This window comes from Haliotis rubra, unplaced genomic scaffold, assembly GCF_003918875.1.
Source record: "Haliotis rubra isolate DU_JTF1 unplaced genomic scaffold, ASM391887v1 Scf381, whole genome shotgun sequence".
In the NCBI taxonomy this organism is placed as follows: Eukaryota; Metazoa; Mollusca; class Gastropoda; order Lepetellida; family Haliotidae; genus Haliotis; species Haliotis rubra.
The window spans coordinates 741,715-754,914 of record NW_025767059.1 but is presented as its reverse complement, the minus strand read 5'-3'; the positions used below and the strand labels follow the sequence as shown (position 1 = coordinate 754,914).

The 13,200-nt window shown below is 42.2% G+C and overlaps 1 protein-coding gene across 3 annotated transcripts in view; it reads left to right on the top strand.

Annotated features, from left to right (window-relative positions):
- Positions 1 to 13,200, top strand: part of LOC124286359 (NACHT, LRR and PYD domains-containing protein 2-like) — an 86,052-nt gene that overhangs the window by 20,347 nt on the left and 52,505 nt on the right. Inside the window, exon 1 of one of the 3 annotated variants that reach the window (XM_046722728.1) lies at positions 571 to 704. The exons of the other annotated variants lie outside the window; for them this stretch is intronic. Coding sequence (XP_046578684.1) covers positions 674 to 704 — 31 coding nt within the window. The 5' untranslated portion in view covers positions 571 to 673. Of the gene's footprint in view, positions 1 to 570; positions 705 to 13,200 lie in introns of those variants that run through there. 3 annotated transcript variants of the gene reach the window in all.

The following is a 13,200-nucleotide window of genomic DNA, read 5'->3' as shown; positions in this document are numbered from 1 at the left end:
CTATTCCGAACTTTCTTGTTTACAGTTCGCCATCCAGAAACTCCCGTTGACATTTTCTGAAAATATAATTAATAACCAGTAACCAGTTGTGGGGGTAGACAGTTTAACGGGGACGTTTGACGGGGACGCAGGGCTCATAAATAACCATAACAACTTCCTTTGCGTTAAATGAGCTTTTACGTAAGGAATAAACGTCCTTCTTAAACACCAGCTATAGGACGACTGTAATGTTTATGACATGGGGATGAGACATTCGGGAGTCCCTGCCGTGTAAACAAATGATAAATGCTCGTATCTTTACGAAATACCTGCCACCCCACCTGGACAACTCGACCACGTGTCGTACTGTTACGTTGAGTGTGGCCGACAAGCGCCTAGCGTGACCTTAATGATTTCTCGCTCTAAATCCCGCCAAAACTCAGCTGCTTGTCAACCGTGTTGCTCCAGATAACGCGGAGTTCCTTCTCGCATTCCCCCGTATAGAATTAACCCATTAAAAAGGAGCCAGACCTCCCTCACCCCGCCCCCTGCGCGAGCTCTGACTCACCGCCTGTCACACTCGCGCTGAAACGAGATCTGTTGATGGCTGGAGTTTCCGAACTGTTGATATGGTCTTGAATTAGGGAACTTTCCCAGGGAATTTAATTCCGGATTCGGTCGTGGATATACTGTGATGTTGCTGTGCGGAGGACGTAAGCGCTGTGGTGAGTTGACACTGTCACCCTATTCACGTTATGTAGAGCGTGGAGTCCTTTATATGTGTGTGGAGCTTTTCATGTCCATTTCAGTGTGTACATATCCATGACCAATGACAGTGCATACAACATCTGGCTTGGAAAGAGTCTTCTGTGTATGTCGATGTCATGCTGTAGGTGACAGTCCTTTACAATTGAACTGAAACAACAGAGATACTGTCAACACCTGCTGTTCATTTCCGCTGTCCAAAAAATATATTCATAAATCGTAGGTTTTGACACGTGTGAACAAGCAAGACACTGATATTTATTAACTGAACCAGATCCACTCCACTTCCTGTTAATAATAAGAACCCGTAAGTTAAATAATTAAAAATCAAAATATTATTTTCCAGTTGTATGCAAGCAATTATAACATCACAAAGGAATGCAAGGCCATTGTACATTTCACCCACGTGAACCACATGCATCGTCAGGGTAGTGGATTTCTGTTCATTGCAGCCAGTGTCAATCAGCTCCTGTTACCAAGATCCACGTCAGATCGTATTTCCAACACATGTTGCCTAACTTAAAATGAAATTCAAACACACCCTATGCGTTATTAGGATAACAAACACGAATTTCCTTTTGCTGTTTATTTTAACCCGAGCATATGCCCAAGCATGCATACGCTTTTTATGTCAAAGTTAATCTACGGTACACATACAAACCAACCGGGATTTTTTTATTTAAAAAATTGAAAATATACTTTAGATAGATTCTAGTGGTGTATGATAACAAGGGCTTTTTGTCAACTCGTGAAGATTTTGTTTCGCTCTGGGATACTTAATGTAGACTTTTAAGCCTCAGTGCGTTGCCACTGAACAATCAAATGTGGTAGAAGTGACGGTTGTTTACATACAGTCTTTAGGATTAATGCCGTGTACAGCACAGGCGTTATCTAAACCATACGTTCCTTGGGTTTGAACAATAGCAGCTGGAGAGCCTCTTGGTTTGATACAGACTTTTATAAATCTCGAGGGACCATGCCAAAAGCAACCGTTAGAAAATACGTTGGATGTCCCTCGTAGAGACATCACATCTGTTGGGGAAATACGTATTAACCTTGATTCAGATCCTGCACAGGATGCACTGTAAACGTATATAGCGTGTATATGGTTAATGACACACATATTATAAACAAACTTACTTTGAGATGACCCCCTTAATTTGGCGTGTTTGTAGACTGTTCAGGTAGGGAGAGCTATGATATTGAGTGTTGGGTGCAAAGTATGGACGGAGGGACAAGGGGTAGAGTATTATTCACGGTCGGTAGGTAGAAGGCAGGCAGGGGTGGAATGCAAGCCCAGATAACACCTGGCTGCTGAATGAGTGAGGCATCAACAATTTCGTGGTCCCCGGGTTCTTGTTAATCACCATACAGACTTTATACGTACGTATCTATGTACATCCGAAGAACAAAGGGGTGGGTTAATGGTTACAGTCCACACATGAGTGCTACAGATTCCATTGTAAATAAAGCTTCGACTTGTCTAGAAATATATAGATAGTACATGTTCAACAAATGGAAACTGTTTTCTGCACTTGTCAACGTTGTGATTCAATAAATCAGGATCACGCCAGTATGGCTGTTAAAGGAGAATACGAGTGAATTGCAATAATTTGCTGGGTGAAAGATAAAGTCATCAGAAACATATTCCCAAATTTTCAATTAAAAATTATGTATAATTATGTTTTAATCGCGAAAACAGTTTCTGTAAATCTCAGCTTCGGCCAGACGACTAGACAGCATGTTAATGGAGAAATGATACTCGTTTATATATTATCATACTTCAGTAGAATATCGAAAAAAATATTGCATATCATTATAGTTCAGTAGAATATCGGAAACTATTGCATATAATTTACTAGATTATCGGAAACTATTGCATTTAGTTTACTAGATTATCGGAAACTATTGTATATTATTATAGTTCAGGAGCCCTAATTGGAGCAAAGCTAGGTTTCCTCAGGTTCTGAATTTATCACCTCACTGGGGCTCCTTTTCTATTTAAATGGGTTTATTTGTTACTATCAAAATTATATATTTAGGGACTAAGCGTTAGTCTACCATTGTCATTCGCTTATCCCCAGACCCGACCAAAACGGGAACTGGCGTCGTAGTAGCTTCAGATGTTGTTCATAGTATAAATCACTGGTATATCTGACCCAGCCATGCCTGTTTACAGGGTTCATAAAATGTCTGTAACTGCGGTCTAACACAGCATTATCACACTAGTGGTATGATTGATTAAAGTTCTGATTTCGTCCCGCTATGGTTCTGTTTCAATGCCAATTTGTAATTTCCCCCTGCTTCAATTCCAGCTCCCCGCTGTCACGTGTTAACCTCACAAATCCAATTCGTTCTCGCAAGGTATGAATTACTGAGGCCAATTGGCTGTAATCTGGATGACATCATTAGGCCGCACGATGGAGTGCATTGTTGGGGTCATCCGGCATCGTCAGATTATTACAGACGCCAACAGAATTAATCAAAGCGAGGTGAATAATGTATTACTGGTGGGTTCACACGTAATACAGACCAGGAGCCCCTGAATCATTGATCATGACTCCCACGCCCTTCCCCACCCATCTCCCCACCCCACGCTTCTTCACCCACAGACCCGTCTGGCGTCTTTTGTCCAGGCCACATGGACACTTGACCATGTGTAGTGGCATTTAGGATTATTACATAATCTCTACTGGACAGTTTTGCCTCTGTGCATTCCCTATGTCCTTTTGTGTGAGGCAGTGGTCAAGGGGCCTGACAGGTCGCGACCGGGTTAAAAAAATCTTGGGCTAGAAATGATCTGGAAAACATGGCAAATTATGCATTTCACTTGTAATAAATAATCGAACTTAGTTCAACCCATCTTGCCGAGGCTAGCGTGTCCACCAGGCTTTATCTGAGGCTTTGATATAGGTAGACCCTCGGGAACCATTTGTGTCTGTCGATTGTTTGGTTCTATAAGTCCTCATCATTAGGTTTAATGAATCGAGAAAAATCAGGTCTTTGCAATAGTGAGACCCCGGGCCGGTGATGATAATGGTACACAATGGCTAGAAGCTGCTTACAAAGATTGTTAGTTTATACAAACTTCATACATTTGAATTGTACAGAGATTTGTGATGTGCACAGATTTGTTGTGTGAGATCATTAGCTTCAGTATCATTGTGATCATCATCATTATCATCATCATCATCATCATCATCATCACCATCACCATCACCATCATCATCATCATCATCATCATCATCATCATCACCATCACCACCACCACCATCGCCATCGCCATGGGACCGTTGGGTAGCTTAGTGGTTGAAGTGTTCGCTCGTCACGCAGAAAGCCCGGATTCGAGTTCAATGGGTACAATGTGTGAAACCCATTTCTTCTGCCCCCTGCAGTGGTATGGCTGTAATATTAAATGCTATGGGCAGTGCAAAGCCATTCTCAAATATACCGTTATCATTGTGGACACCATGAGGTTATGCTGTCAAGTCAGTCTATATTTCTATAGGAGTAATTGCAGTGGATATAATCATGAAATTGTCAATAAAGGAAAGTCTTAGATGTGTATCTATTTTATGTCATGTATAATTTCAATCTGGACATCCATAATATGTCATAATACCAAATTTAATATCATGTTCCTTGTGGCCGGACCGCTCTACCAGGATTAATCAGATACCGATATGACTGAATGGTATCACCCTTATCCGTCACCGGCGACAAGTCAAGCGACAAGTGCTTTTTTCCTCAGACATCCAAACAAGCCAGTCACCCTGAGATGAAACCCTGTCACTGCCCCGCCCCCAACTTCGACCCTGTAGCCTCATCAGTGGATGACGGTCCCAGTATTGATGGTCTGCTCTTGACCGTTAGAGGACATCAGCCATTGATTAAGATAACCATTGAATGCAAACAGAAAGTGACGAACAAATATTTTCTCATCGTTGACAGCTGCGGTGCTCTTAATACGGTAGCGTTATGGCCCTAAAGACGATATTAAATAGCTTGTCAGCCTGCTCTCACAATAGGGTCGGTGTTTGAACCCAATATAAGTCAGTCACTGGAAGATTCGTTGATATGATTTATGCATCCATATGATTATATTGTGTGGAGGTGATAACAGGACAGGTCAGCTCGAAAATGCGTGTTTAGTGAAATCAATGTGTAGTTTTATGGTTATGTGGTTTATCTGAATTTGATCGTTAATAATATACACATTGAAATGAGATGTAACTGGTCATTAATATGTTTGGTTATAAATGAGGTTTTTTATATGGGGTAATATATGTCAGAGGTTGAATAGCTTTCGTTGAAAGATATTTGTGGTGCCATAATATATAATTATCACGGCAGTGAGATATTCATGACAAGAATTTCTATTGATGATCTTCCGACTCGGTCACGTAGTCATCGAATTACATAGTGAGTGAGTGAGTGAGTGCAATTTCACAGCGAGGGACACCACAAATGGGCTTCACACATTGTACCTATGCGGGGAATCGAACTCGCTTTTCGTTGTGAGTGGTGGATGCTTTAGTCACTATGCTACACACACACACACACACACACACACACACATCGAATATAGAGTCGTCCAGCATGATACAGTTCTCTCTGCAGAGTGACGTCCCTTGGATGTGTCAGAATCCTGTGGTCGAGGGGTTGAATCCCGATTCCGACTTCTATCTCGTTGGTATTCCCTGTTGCATCCAGCTGAAATTGTGATTTGAGTGAACTAGGGTTGAAGCGTCGTTAAACTCTATTTTCTCAACCACCACCCGTCATCATTTAGTAGTAGTAGTAGTAGTAGTAGTAGTAGTAAAATCATCATCATTTAGTAGGAATGGTAGTAGCAGTAACACTAGCACTAGCGGTAGTAGTGGATGTACAAGTAGTAGCAGTAGAGGTAGTAACAGTTGTTCTGGTACTAAGGGGAGTTGTGGTTAGTTGTAGTTATGATCTGGTGGTAGTAGTAGTAGTAGTAGTAGTAGTAGTAGCAGCAGCAGCAGCAGCAGCAGCAGCAGCAGTAGTAGTAGTAGTAGTAGTAGTAGCAGTGGAAATAAAGGAAATAAAGGCCTCTGAAATATATGAATGTAAGTTTTGTCCTGAGTTTATTATTCAAAACCGACTCCTATTCCGGAGTGGTCCCGTTTTGCCACCAAGTTTCGTCACACCATGTTCTTCACAGTTCTTCATGTCCTGATCATACAACTGCACCATCTCCCTGTCTACTACACTGTACACGAAAAGCTATTACATTCACGAACCAAGACCACTGAACATTACTTGCCGCAGCCCATGGGCAATACTCGAGATCAAAACAAAGGAAAGACAACTCTTGCCCTCTAGCCTGTTTCACACAGCTGAATCCTTAGAGCTCTTGACATGGTTACCAAATTCCTTTGAAGCTTCTCTGATCCTCCACTTAAAAAGGTCCATCTATTGTCTAGAGTTGTTTACCTGCCTCACATGCTTGTGACATTCCGATGTATTTTGTTCCGGAAGTGGTCGCGTAATTGAGGAAGTAGTGTTATTAGCGCGCTATTGTTTCAACGTGTGGAATAACGGTCAACTGTGGATAAACGGTCATTTGAGCAGGGGGAAATAATTGGACATTGGTTCCACTTTGAGGCTTGTTGATGTAGGTCAAGGTTGCAGCTGGAGGAGAATGAATTGTTCACAACACTGGCAGAACATTCGGTTCCATCAAAGAGTCAAAGAGACACAGTTGGGATGAATTACATCTCTCGTTTGCCAGCACGACCTGATCTCGTCCACGGCCTAATGGCAGACACGCGTCAGGAAGTTAAATGAGTATTTGACAAAAGCCATTTCCGATATCTGTGTTCGGTTGTCCTTCGGTAGGAAATGTGAAACCCTTATTACGCATGGAGCATGCTATTCACAAGTTCACATAATTGCATGTCATTGGCATATTTAGGTCACGAGTTCATCGCATTCTGTAAAGTTAATAACCAGATATTGACTTAATGTTGTAGGGTTTCGCTGGCAATGTCCTCACCCTGTCTATGGTTACCTGGCCCAGGGTTTTATTTAAAGGTCACAGAATAGGGTTGGGGGGTCGATGAGGATGTTCCACCGTTGTACAGAAACACAGACGCTGAAACACATATATCCAATACAGCCCGTGCAAGTCTGTAATATAGTACATGTGTATATTTCTGCATTTTTTTTATTAAAGTTAATACAGTATCTTGTTTCATTTTATATTTTATTAGAGTCATTTAAGAACTATATTTTCTGTAAAATATGTTCATTTCAGTGACTAGATTTTAGTCTAAACCGAGACCTGTCTCTTTGTCTAATAAACAGCCTTTGGTCGTTACTTGTCCTACATGACAAAGAAAACGGAAAATCTTTTGCTGGGAACTTTTCTGTGGGCACCGCATTGTAGAATTCCTTAAAATTTCATCCACAAGCAATCTGATGTCAAACAACATTTCAAACAAGCTGCTCTGAAAACCCATCGGTTCAGATTTGTTTTATGAATGACTTTATACGTGTGTTTAAAGATGTGTGTTTGTATTTATCATTAATATTTATACCAGGATATAGGTATAAGTCCCCTCGTCTCTGATTCCTACTTCCTTGTGCGTGTGCTAGTGACACGTAATTAGAAGACGATTCGATGTCTCTTTGTGTACTCGCTCACCACTGTGTAGCCTGGAGGCGATGACACATTTTGAAATTTGTCATTGAAAGATTAAAGTCTAATTCATAACTAGTAAGTTTTGAAACAATGAGTTTATCAAGTACGCAGTGAACGCGCCAGGGGCGGTGGGGTAGCCTAGTGGTTAAAGCGTTCGCTCGTTACGCCGAAACCGGGTTCCATTCCCTACATGTGTAGAATTCCAGGAACTAGAATTATATTCATCAGACTGATCATTTTCATTTACAGTGAGTGAGTTGGGTTAAACGCCACATTGTCAGCTCAGTGTGAGGGGAGGTTTGATTGAGAATATTTCGCTCATATGACGACGTGCATGCGTGTGTATATGTGGCTGCTTGTACTAGCCCAGACTTAAGCTGGTTTTATAGTGCTAGCCCACTGAGATACCAGGCCAGCATGAATACCCCACTCAGACACATTATACTGACTCCGAGCCGACCAGTCCTTGTTGTACCCATTAATGCCGAGCGCCAGGCAGGGACCAACAAGTACCATGTTTTAACGTATTTTGTTGTGACGCAGCTGGAGATCGAACCCGGGCGGACGCTCTAACCACTACACCACGGAGGCGGTTAGCTCAATGTGAGAGGAAAGTCGAGGTCACAGACGTTAAGGGGCGGTGGGGTAGCCTAGTGGTTAAAGAGTTCGTTCGTCACGCTGAAGACCCAGGTTCGATTTCCCACATGGGTACAATGTGTGAAGCCCACGTCTGGTGTCCCCCGCCGTAATATTGCTGAAAAATTGCTAAAAGCGGCGTACAACTGGACTCGCTCACTCACAGACGTTCCCTCTTCTGGAAATCCATGAACAGATCCAGAAACACACTCGGAGCGCACCGGGACTCGAACCCACAATCACGGGTTTCTGGCGTGCCCAAGGGAACCTGCACAACTAATTGCTTGGATTTAGATGGTCACCAGTGCCTCAGGACCTGAACTAACAGGTCGGTACGAATAACTGTTGCAGCCCATATAAGTTATAGCATGTCGTGACCCAAGCCCATTACAGAGTTGTCGACACCCGTTACCCTGCCCTCGCTACCCGACCCCCGACCTGCCATGCCGTGTCACCATAATGCAGAGATACACTCGTTGACCTGATTCTGATCGCGTTGATTATATCTGCAACGCATGCACGACCATCAGGAATTGGCCATGAAAACTGATCTCTACGCCTGATACGCCTTCACCAGTGATTTATCTCCCTGATATGCACATTTCATCCTTGTTTTATGGCTCTTATATCCATCAGTGTACATTTATATGGCTTGTGATGGTATATGTCACGTGCCAAGATATGGCCAAGCACGTTCACTGCTCATTCCCGAGTATGTTCGAGACAGGCATACACTGCAATATCCCTGACATAGTGGAATATTGAATAATTACAGAATAATAAGAATAAATATATTTTATTGTATCAGTCACAATAAACGTTTTTGTTATGGACCATACACTCACGTTATTACATGTCATTTCATTGCGTTGTGATACTTACTTGTCGATAGCTGCGGTACATCACTGACATGCATTTTGTTTCCTATAGAGAAGTGGCGCCTATTTCAATCAATATCGCACATGTCAGTGCCTGATTTAATCATTGTTAATGGCGGCTGTACAGTGTCGAGTGTATGTTTAGGCTTAGAATTCCACAATGAGGATGTTTTTTCGTCTTGTACGGCATGTTATTTCTAATCAGGGTAAATGGATCGCACTCAGTGGCCATCCTGTGGATTCAAGTAGCATATGTTTTTTATTAGAGAAGATAGAAAAGGCATCTCTTGGGAAACAGGGCACTGTAGTTTCTCATGTCATATATTAACCAGCGGTGTGTTCCGAGATAACACACCCGTGCAGGTCCGGGTTAGAATGAATCTTCAGTAACCCATGCTTGTCGTAAGAGGCGACTAACGGGATCAGGTGGTCAGGCTCACTGGCTTAGTTGACACATGTCATCGGTTCCCAATTGCGCAGACCGATGCTCATGCTGTTGATCACTGGATTGTCTGGTCCAGACTCGTTTTTTTAGAGACCGCCGCCATATAGCTGGAATATTGCTGAGTGCGGCGTAAAAGTAAACTCACTCACTCACTCACTCCAAGACAACAAATGTTCGCGATAACCTCAACACAATAGAGACGCTCGCCAGTCTGAAGATCCAAGTCCTATTTCCCCCATGGACTCATTGTGTGAAGCCCATTTCTGATGTCCCCCGCCGTGATATTGGTGGAATATTGCTAAATGCTGCGCAAGACTTCACTCACTCACTCAACACATTAGCAATTTAGATTTAGATTAGTTTTTAATTATCAGACTGTGTTTGTTATTGACAGCTTATTGTTTGTTTTGTGTCATTCTAGTTTTATTGAATATAACTATACAGAACGGGATAGTGCATATCTGTTAGCCTAAATTTCGGGAAGGTCTCCTGAGTGAGTGAGTGAGCGAGTGGGTATAATTTTACGCCGCCCCTGCAATATTCCATGAATATCACGACGAGGGCAGGGCTTCTAACAGTGTCACCATATAGGGAATCGAAACAGGGCCTTCCATGCGACAAGTGAACACTTTAACCACTAGGCTATCCTACCCCACCGTAGTGTCTGGTGAGTCAGTTTAGTCCCTGAATGTATATACATTTTATTGTACCAAAAAAAACACATTTAAATTGAAAAGGGGCCCCAACACTTTATTAGGGCTTTAGCATTGCAGGGAGGACGAAGGCTGTAAGGAAACTAGTATGGTTCAGGGACTGTGAGACAGACTATATGGGGTTAGCCTATTCCCCACACGGGGAAAAATATCTTAGACTCATTTTTCTCCAATGTCTTGCTAGAACATTGCTAACAGCGGCGTAAAACTATAGTCCCCCACAATATTGAGTGATTGAAAGGGTTGTCAGGAATATCACCCTTCTTCAAAGCGACCTGGGCCTGTTTAACAAAGTGATCTTAGCGTACGACTGTCGTAACTCTATGTTAAAGTATAGGAGGTTCGATAGTTACCGTTATGATCGCTTTGTGAAACGCGGGCAGGTAAAGCGCAGTTGGCCACAACAATTAGCTGTCTGACGATAATACCAGCAAATCAGCCATTGTGGTCAGCTGATCCCCATTATAGACAACTCTATGCGCGTAGGGTTCGGAGTCACAAAACCAACAAATCATCATTAGTTCGCGAAGTAACGACATACGCGTGCTCTGTAATACACGTAAAAGCAGTCAAGCGACAGCATTCACACCTAATGGATCTGTGAAGCAAGTCATGTCTGGTATTGTACAACACAAGGTGGTCATAAGTGTTCCCAGTCTGTGTTTTCTCTACCTTCAAGCATTGTGTGGTCCATTCAGTCTCAACTCGTCATTGCAAAGGCGCACAAACACGCTGTAAGGAGCTCTCGGCGAACTCTCGAGACATCTCCAAAGCTTTGAATTGGGTGAAGGCCTCGAGTTTTTTTTTATCGTGTTGTTGTGTGGGAAAACAAATCATTACAGGATAAAATACCCTCCAGGAAACACTTCGTACGCAGAATCACGACTAAATCATGTCTAGAAATACGTTTCCAAGTTCAAGTACGCAGCAACTTTGCTTAGATGCCATTAAGTCTAGTTGTGAATGGAGCTCTCTTTGGTCACATTGTGTGTCTGAAAGTCCATATATTAGTTTTATTAGCACAGTGACATCGTTCATCAAATGTGTTTTGATATTGAAACAGTGTTATACTATGTATCGTAATCTTTTACAGTGTATGCCTCTCTTCACACAGCAGAATGGGTACCCGGTAGGAAGAGTGAGTGTGTTTAGTTTTACGCCGCACTCAGCATTATTCCAGCTATATGGCGGCGGTCTGTAAATACTCGAGTCTGGACCAGACAATCCAGTGATCAACAGCATGAGCATCGATCTACATAACTGGGATACGATGACATGTGCCAACCAAGTCAGCGAGCCTGACCACCCGATCCCGTTAGTCGCCTCTTACGACAAGCATGGGTTGCTAAAGATCAAATCTAGGTATCATGATATTGTCTCATAGGCATAGGTTGTATACTCCTTGGGAAGCTGAGAATGACATCGAGTGGATGATGTAACTCTTTGTGCATGCCCCTGTGTGTCGCAGCATTGGCAGTGACCCCTAATACAGAGAGGTCACAAACAAGTCTACAATACTTTGGCAAGTCTAGATTTCTTCACTTTGTCTGCTAGGTTTCCTCAGCCTGACTTTCCGAGTAAAATTATTTTCTTTGACGGACACCGTCACCTTACTCAATACCCACATATGGGGCTAACATGCACTAACTAGCCTTATCTGCTGTCATGGAAACGGATCTTGTGCTAATTGCCTGGAATAATACCATTTCAGAAGCTGTGGCGCTGAAAGCGTCATTTTCAGAACCCGGATGTTAATTGACCTCTGACCACGAATCACAATGAATGCATACTGACAATGAAGGTTCTCTTGCTGCTTAATGGATTCGTGTTGTACGAGATTCCCTATAATGACACTTGTTCACGGTGAACGGAAATTGCGATCCTTCATTTCTCAGCTGACTGAGTTCGAGATTAGAGCTTTCTCTCCGTGTCGTGCCAAAAGAGAAAATTATGATTCCTTGAAACGACACGCAAATTGTTAATACCTCGCCCCGTTGTCATGGTGGTCAATGGCGCATTTGCGGGTTCTTGTCGTGAAAATAATATACCGTGATTCCCAAAGGTTCACGTCTTAAAGAACACGTTAGATAAATACTGGTTGTTTGCTTATTTTCTTTCGAAAGATGATTGGATGTATGCGTGTAATGGTATATAAATTGGATGATAGTATAATGTGAATAGAATCGTTTACACATTATTGGTTCATGTTGATGATTTGACAAACTTGTATGAGTAATCATTTCTCGTAGTGGGTGATTTAAATTATGTTTTCAGCTGCTTTTATGAACATTCGCACCAAATGCAGGAGGAGGGCACGGCAGAGGTTTCACACATTGAAACCATAATTGGGAATCAAACTCGGGACTCTACCATTGAAGTAAAGAACTCTCGCATCTTGGAAAAGACTACTAAACCACCCCTTTATCACTTTTCAATACAGTGTGAAAGATAATACGAATGCTAGAAAAAAAAGAAATACTGTTTAAATAAAACAGTTTGGAAATTTCCTACTTTTAAGCACTATGTTCCATATTTGTGATAAAACGTCATTAAGAGACGAAGCTTAGTCTACAAATCCCGTAAAAGATTATACAAAAGGCAACAGGATTATTGCCATCCAGAAATAGAATAGCTCTGAGTGGCGTACAGCAAGGGATAATACTATGTCCCTCTTCATTAGTGTAAACACTGTCATTAACTGGTATCCGTCTAATGAAAAAGGACCAGCGGTGGTTTAATGTTGGCGATAATAATCAATATGATCATAAAGTCTGATATTGATGTCTGATTGCAGCCTTGACTGTTGTTCACGATGCTGTGTGGTATCAGCTGATGCTATATCGGCGGTCATTCATTGTATTGGTTGAATATCAAACATTGGCGTCTACTTTAGTTGTGGGCTGAGCTATGAATAATACATAGACAGTACTGTGTAGAAGGTACTGGCAGATTTACGGCTGTGATGGGCATCTGGCGCTCGGACATTGTCCACACTACAATCCTACTAAATAGAGAGGGACGATACAGCCGCAGTCCCTGAATCATAATATTTTCCCCTTCCGACACGCTGTAATGAAAAATCTACAATTTCCACAATCTCTCTTTTCACTGGGG